This window comes from Lotus japonicus, chromosome 2 (genome assembly GCF_012489685.1).
Source record: "Lotus japonicus ecotype B-129 chromosome 2, LjGifu_v1.2".
Classification (NCBI taxonomy): domain Eukaryota; kingdom Viridiplantae; phylum Streptophyta; class Magnoliopsida; order Fabales; family Fabaceae; genus Lotus; species Lotus japonicus.
Genome location: NC_080042.1, coordinates 59196951 through 59205134, shown reverse-complemented (window position 1 = coordinate 59205134; position 8184 = coordinate 59196951). Strand labels below are relative to the sequence as shown.

General features: G+C 35.1%; 1 protein-coding gene across 2 annotated transcripts; it reads right to left on the bottom strand.

Annotated features, from left to right (window-relative positions):
• Positions 1-1208: 1208 nt before the first annotated feature.
• Positions 1209-6275, bottom strand: LOC130738567 (CDT1-like protein a, chloroplastic). 2 transcript variants are annotated; one of them, XM_057590596.1, is made up of 8 exons: positions 6138-6275; positions 5826-6031; positions 5609-5728; positions 5060-5285; positions 3666-4412; positions 2492-2687; positions 2321-2411; positions 1209-1642 (listed from the first exon to the last, which is right to left on the bottom strand). In XM_057590596.1, exons 2-8 carry the CDS (start codon positions 5993-5995, stop codon positions 1570-1572), a joined length of 1623 nt encoding a protein of 540 aa, XP_057446579.1. In that variant the 5' UTR covers positions 5996-6031; positions 6138-6275; the 3' UTR covers positions 1209-1569. The 2 variants fall into 2 exon arrangements, with proteins under 2 accessions (XP_057446579.1, XP_057446578.1); XM_057590595.1 differs by lacking the exon at positions 6138-6275 and having other exon boundaries at positions 5826-6122.
• Positions 6276-8184: the final 1909 nt, after the last annotated feature.

Here is an 8184-nt window from a genome sequence, read left to right as displayed (position 1 = left end):
TAGAGAAGAAATGAGACCTTGGCTTGGAGCCGCTCCAAGCAAGCAGATACAACAAAAGAAGCTCACTTGAGGCAGCTGGAGATTACTTCAAAATGAGAAAAGACATGTTTCTTATTATGGTTTAATGATTTTTTTCTTTATTTTATTATATCTTAAATTGATCACCTAAGATATTTTGCTTGAATCGACTTGTAAGAGCATCTCCAATGGAGTCCTTAATTTGGGGTCTTAAAATAAGATCCGGATCTTATTAGATCTCACCATTGGAGCTATCCTACATGGCATGAGATCTTAGTAAAAGCTAAGATCTGTGTCTTAGCTCAGGTACTCTCAAATCCGGGATCTTAAATAAAATAATATTTTTTTCTCTCTCCTTTCAATACCAGAACCAAAGTTAAAAATAGTGAGAGAAATAAATAATATAAATATATTGGGTACCGTGGGTCCAGTAAAAAATAAAATAAGATCTCAACCACTAGAGTGAAATGTGCATTGGGACCTTATGAGTGTCTTAAATCTTATGTGGCAATCTGGGCCCACAAAAAGTGAGTTAAGTCCCAAAATAAGATCCCACCATTGGAGATGCTCTAAGCAACAACTATACAATATTTTTAAGTTTGAACTAGAGTTTATCATCTAATAATCCTAAATACTAGACATAGAGTTAGATTTGTTAGTAACTTAAGCACATGCATGATAAATTTCTTTTCTAATCATGTGAGACATCAATATTTAGAATTAAAAAGCTATTTTTATCCACGTATGCTAGACATTGATGATGTAAGGTTTAGTCTGATGTAGATGAATCATATTAGACTTGGTTTGCCTTTTAATCACTATAATACACAAAATTCAAACAATGAAATTTTATCCCAACAAATTCTCGTACCTATTGTTTCTCCGTCAATTTACTTGCTTTCATTCATTTTCATGTTCTTATACAAACAAACCTGTGAATTGATCATTTGAGTATGCAAGCTATTGAACGACATTAATATTACATTTCAAGAAAACGATAAATTTGTATATATTGAGTATAACTAGGGGGAAAAAAACCTTATCAATTTTTACCTTCAAATGTTACATGTCATTCTTCATGTTAAGCAGCTTGTCAAGTTGTTTTTTACATTTTTAAATGACTTTTTAACACAATTACCGTACATTAAGATAATTAACACATTTGATGAGGTAACACTAAACTCCCAATATGCACGGATAACAAATCTAATATATAGGGAATATGAATAATATGTAGAACATGAACTTCTCACACTTCAGAGTTTAACCTCACCATAGAGCATGATTGAATCGAGTGAAAGTAACTGCAGGGCGTTAAAAAGTTCAAGGAGAAAATAGTTGGATTGGTATTGAAACCCTGTTCTTTTACTTCTTTTTTGTTGAATCCAACCAAACCTCACCCATACTCACCACAGCCTGTTGCTGTAACTGACTCAAAACAATGATGAGTACGGAAATTTCAACCCCACAATTAGCACATTGAACATAGCATAAGTCGACAAATATTTGCAACACCATAATTTATTTTCATCGCCAATCGACTAAAACCTTTTACTCAATTCCTACGGTCACATTACTGAAGAGCCTTGATCGAACTGAGTCCAAATCTGACACTTTCTTGATGCTGCAAATCAAGTTTTACAAACTATAAGAATTTCAAAAAAAAAAATTAAGAAATAACTTATTTTGAAGTAAATGCTACAGGATTTTGGCTCACAAAAACATTGTTCTAACTTCTTTCATGATTAATGGAAGGCTATACTAGTCAAAATTTGACTAGTATAGCCTTCCATTAATCATGAAAGAATAAGAACCATACATTAGTAGATATAATGATTTTTAAAAACAAAAATAAAAAATGCTACATGCATTCTACATTGTTTACCATCATAAACATAAAGTATGGTCATAACGTAACATTAACCCATTTGTGGAAAATTAAATTACAGGGAATCAGTCTTTACAAAGTATATAATTATGTCTTACAGTATATATTAGGCAGCAATAGATGGATTAAAAAGGTCTGGGCTAATCATTTATGCAACAAGAAGATGGTATTTGATGATGCTATTGTTGGTTCTTGATGCAGAAACATAACAAACTATTATTTGCTCTATTAACAAATCTAAAGATTAGACAACCTCATGCACTAAAAAAAAAAGTAGTTAATAGATATCCTCAGTAACGGCTCAAGATGATATGAATTGTCTGTGGGAACATGTGAAGGCTGGATTTCATGCTAAGTATTCAGGTACGATGAGAAAACAAACAGAGATTTAATCAATAATAATCAGAGACATACCTGTACATAACATCTCCAGAAGAAACCAACTTCTTGCAAATCCAGTCCGGCACCAACTTTTCCAGAATCTCAATCTGTTTTTCAACTTCTCCTATAGGGAGGAAAAAATTAATTAGCTTAGTTTATTAGTAAGAAACCATATTGAAAGTGAAAAACGGAACTAGAGCACACCAATCTCATCAAAATCCAAACTGTTCATAATTATCTTTTGCAGGAGCTCCTCTTTTGTGATTGGAGTTCTTTTAACAGATTGAAATATAGATCCAATCACATTAACCATATCCACCAATGATGATATGTTTTTATTCCCTAAACCACCTTGATTTTGGTCAGTTTTCTCAAAAGAGTAACCAAGGCTCTCCTCTACCTGCATTGAGAAACCAAGTTACAAGAAACTAATCACTTCACAATTGTGAGAAAAATAATTTTTTTTATTAAAGTGAGAAAAATAAATTTAAAACACATTCATGAGTCTCATGACTTTTCAAAAGAAATCTTTCACAAGTAAAGACCACCAGATAGTATCAAATCTTGACATGACAAGTAGATAGAGAACATACTATAAATTGATAAAGGGGGTTCACATTGCCAATCAAGTATGGCGATTGAACAAGGGATATTAATCTATACCCAAAGATATACCAAGTGCCAACAGTTATTAACGCGGGTAGAACTTCAAATAAGTCTACATTGTCATAAAAAATGCATACCACAAGCATATACTACTGAATCAAGAATAATAATAGATTTGACTAGTACCAAACTGGAGGAGAATGGGGGAAAATGTAAAATGAATGGTGTACTTGGTAAATCATTGTGTTGTCAATCTAGAAAGAGAAGGAAAGTACATTCCCAAAATGCAGACCATCACCATTACAAAGAAAAAAATGAATAAAAGGGTAGTTTTTCATCTGTACTCTTAATTCCAAACTTTTTCATTTGTAAACACTGTGAAAACCCTATTTGACACACCATATTTGATAAATCCATCGAAGTTCTACAATTGTAAGTTCTTTATAAATAAAAAATATTAATACCCTCATATAACTATCCAAGTTTTCACTTCAATCTTTGATACATTTCGCATTCCTTATCTTCATTATCTTCTCTTAACCATCCCCACTATCCCACTTTTTCAAGAATGAATATAATCAATATATGATGTGTGCCCCACTAATTAGTTATAATTTAATGTGAACTATTACAATGTTAGAAAAAACTTGTTTGGTTTGCAGTTTCTCAATTAAGGACAAAAAGAAAGCTTCAAGATGGAATAATTAGTAAATGTCAAATGTATGACATGGTGAATCAGTCAAAAATCAAAGCCAGTTTAAGATTGGCTTACCTCCAGAGGCAGAGCAACAGAATCAAAAGAATTGCAATCCTCAGAAAAACTTATGCTTGGTTGAGGGATGCCATGAAATTCATGTGTAGCGCTGCTAGATTCTGAGATGTCTACTCTATTGTCCAATCCTTCATTGCCTTCCATGCCTGAAAAGTCAAGCACTCTTTTTGCAGTCTTAGAACATGATGTAGACTTTGGGTAAGTCATGTTTTGAAGCTTATCATCAGAAACGGGCAACAATCTCCCAGGTGCTGATTGTGCAGGTGTCTCTATCACAAAACTATCAACGCAAGAGACCATTTTCACCTCAGGGCTTTCAGAATTTCCGTGACTAACAGAATGTCCAAACATACGAACTGGTGTATTAGTAACACTAGGTTGATAACATATTGAAAATGATTCCTTCTGCTGCCCTCTTTCTGTATTCAAATGATCAGATAATGCTGCACATTCTTTCTGCCCTTTTCTTTCACATTCTGGGATGTCAGGACAATCAGACACATCAGATGACAGACAAGTTTTAGTGGATGAAAGGTCATGAACCTTTTCTGTCTGGTCAGCAACAATCTTCTGAGAAAAATGTCTTGTAAAAGATGGATACAAATTGAACTTCTCAGGGGACTGTTCAATTTGGTTGGAAGTTGAGGAAAGTGCTGTCGAAGAAATTACAGGGAAATCCTCCGAAATCAAGTGACAACTTCTTTGGCCACAGGGTTCTGGTAGTATGGCCTCTGGAATATCAGCAGCCTTATCCACACACCAAAAAAAATGTCATCATAAACTCTTCTGTATCAATCATACATTAAAATTACTCTGGCTAACTTGAATAAATAAAAGGAAATGGATGAGCCATACCCAAGAAAAGAAGTTATACAAGGGTAGCCTAACCACAGAGTATCATATAGCTACTTTCTAATTATCATCAACCCATTTTTTTAAATCTCATAGCTACTTTCTTATCATCATCAATTCATTCACAACTATGGATAAACATGCCACCACATGATATGTCTACCAACTAGATGGAACAACAGTTCACAACATATAGTACTTTGCAGATAACCTAAATAGCACTATAGAAGTAATCTCGAGTTCCACAATTGACGTACTATATTACAGTAAAATGGTAGTATCACATTGACATCTGTTTGAACTAGTCAGAACTCAGATGTATATCTCAGACACAGGCACACAAGTTCCGAAACTCCTTCAGAATGGAGTTAGGACTGAAGAATCTGCACACTTGAATAATAATCCACATAACAACTAAAGATCAAGAAGAAAGGATTCCATAGTCATACAACTGCTAAGTGGTAAGATAGTGACAATTGCTGTTTCAAACAGAAAATTCCAAACAATTAACAAGGATATCAACCCAAAATTGAAAATTTTACCTCAGGGTGCATTTTGAAATAATCAATCAGTCTAGAATTAAAATATCGTCGAAGAGCCATATCAGCAGACAGTTCGCAGTGTTCTTCAACAACATCAAATACCAAGGTAATCTTAATATCTGGCTTCATACACAAGCTCTTCTTATCATGAACAAGCACCTTATCTACGAGTATGCCTTCAGGAAGTATATACTTCATCCGTGCAAGATGAGCATAGGAGAATTTTCTGGAAATAAAACACCAGTCACTGAACCAATCAATCAAAACTCAAAAGCTTCAAAAAATTGAATTCAATAGGGAAAAATAATACAATAAAAACAGAACCTTCACCGGAATGATGTCCATTAATTAACTTCAGGGAAAATTTCCAGTACTCTACAAATTCGCTGCTTTAAACTAGATTTCCTTTATTATTCTTTTTAAAATAAAACAGACAATAATACATTGCCGTGTGTCATGATTTCAATGAAGGGAGCACATGCTTCAAGAGTGCTGATTCTTTTTTCTTAATTGAAGAACAAGAACTTTAAGAACAAACAAAACAATCACCTTTCCGCAAGAACTTCGACCTGTTTGCAAATATTTTGAAAAGTTTGAGGCTTTTTGTGCAGATGCAGCAATCTAAGTGAACAACTCAAATGTCTAAACAAATCAGCAATGGTCCTGTATCTGCAACCAATAAAAAAACATAAATTATATTTTCCTGCAAAAAAATACTTCAAAAAGCAAAATTTTCGCATGAAAAAAAATTGTTTAGAGCGTGCACTTTTCTGGAAGCTGTGTTTGTTCATCCTTGGATTTGACTGGTAAGGGTTCGATCTTCTTCTCAGGAGTGGGGCACATGATTGGTTTATCAACAGCTTGGAGAATCTTCTCAGACTTGAAATCTGAAGAATCGTATTCGTTTGCGGATTGCTCACACGTTTGTGGATCCATTTTCAAGCAACAACAACAACGATGCAGAAGCAAAATCTGCAAGGAATTGAAAACTGTGAATGAACACAAGCTGCGAAACACGATCTCAGGGTCGAGGAATTTGAAGGTTAACGACGAATTGAGAGAAAGAGTGGTGGTTTACCTGAGTGGTTGATGTAAACCCTAGCTGAACTTGGCACTAGCGAGGGAAAGTGTGTGTGGATTCAAATATCTACTTGTATTTTTTACGCCAAAAAATGAAGGGTTAAGCATCATATTAGTCCCTGTCTTTGTGTCGCCGTCTGACCTAGGTCCCTCGCCGGAAAAATTATTGTAAATGGTCCTCATGATTGGAAATTGTTTGGAGCGGATCCTCACCGGAGCCCGGAGCTCCGGCGAGTGATGATTTAGATTGCTGACCGGGCCAAATAAGCTGACATGGATTTAAAAAAATAATAATAATAAAAATAAATTTCATGTCAGATTAATTAAACAAAATTAAACCTATTAACATATCTAACCTTAATCAATTAACAAAATCAATTTCCCCCAAAAATAACTCCAATTCCCCCAAATTAACCCAAACCCTAAATCACCATCAAACACTTAAAACCCTAAAAGAAATCATCATCATGTTCGTTCCTCTTCTTCAGAAATCAGAACCCCATCCTCCACTACCTCCAAGGCACCCTGGCCTCCACCGATTCCATCTGAAGGCCCTTCCTTCGCCCCAACTCCCATCATCCCCTTCATTCCCATCTCCCTTGACCAGCCCTTAAACAAACCCGAAGACTCCAGAGGATCGCGACTTCTACAGCGTACTCGTCGCCGCCACCAAGCGCGAGGAGGAGCCCCAGAGGGTCGATTCGCACCAGAGGAAGGATGGCCTCGTCGCCAAGAGTCGGTTAATGGGTGGCAACGACAGGGGTGGAGGGTTTGGGGATGATTTGAGGTACGACCCGAACCCTAAACCTAAGATGCACTTGAAGGGTTCTTGGTCCCAAGTGTGTTTCAGACGTGGATCTGAGCTTTAGAGATGAAAAGCTTCTAACTTTCTTCCTCATCAATCAGATTTTTCGAAGAATCTGCCGGTGTGGGGCTTTGTTTTTGTTGGGGCTGTTGTAACTTGCTTGTATTTGTGTTTTTCCCCTGCTTTCTCTTGAGGTCTGATTCTGTGGGAGTGCAGTGCTTCTTCTTTTCTGGGTTTGTGAAGGTTTTTTTGGGTTTGTAATTGAGTGTTATTCTGGGTTTGTAAGATTCTAGGCCTGTTTATGAAGAAGGAGGAGGAGGTTGGAAAATGAAGGATGAGGGATGAAGGAGGTGATGGATGAAGGGACGAGGTTACTGGGTTGGGTTTGGATATTGGGTTTGTTTATGTGTAAATTGGAATGGATTTGCAGCAGCGTGGTGATTTTTGAGAAGGAAATATTCTTTAATTTATCAATTGATGATCGGCCATTGTTAATTTAAAATTGCTCTCTAATTTTATTGTCTGATCAATTCCCTGATGTTACGGTGAACTAATATGAAGCATCAAGTAGATTGGATTTGCAGCAGCTTGATGATTTTCCAAAAAAAAAATTTGTTTTGAAATCAACCCAAAAAGATGTTAACTATGTTTTGAATTTTTTTCCAGGTTTGTTTCTGGGAGAGATGTTAAATATGTTAAACATTAATTAATTTAGTGTTTCTTTTTTTGAAAGAATTAATTTAGTGTTAGTTTTGTTAATTTGTTGTATTTTTGTTAATTAAATTTAAATTTTTGATGTGTTATTTTTTATTTTATTTTTAAATTCCACGTAGGCCTTATTAACACAGTCAACTTGCCAAATCATCACTCGTCGGAGCTCCGGGCTCCGGCGAGGACCTACTCCAAACAATTTACAAAGAAGAGGACCTTTTCCAATAATTTTTCCGGGGAGGGACTTAGGTCAGACGACGACACAAAGACAGGGACTAATATGATGCTTAACCCAAAAATGAAAGAACATAAATTTTGATGTTGCACAAATGTATTATTTTGATTTCTAGTTTTATCGTCTCGCAATTGGGCATCCAAATATTTTTATTTCAAAAATTATAAATATTTGAATTAACTTGTTTCCATTTACAAATAATGCGATAATTGTATATGAAATTTGAATTTAAAAATAAAAATAAATTTAAAATAGGGTCGGAGAAGGGTAATCACTCATTCTTTAAATCAGCAT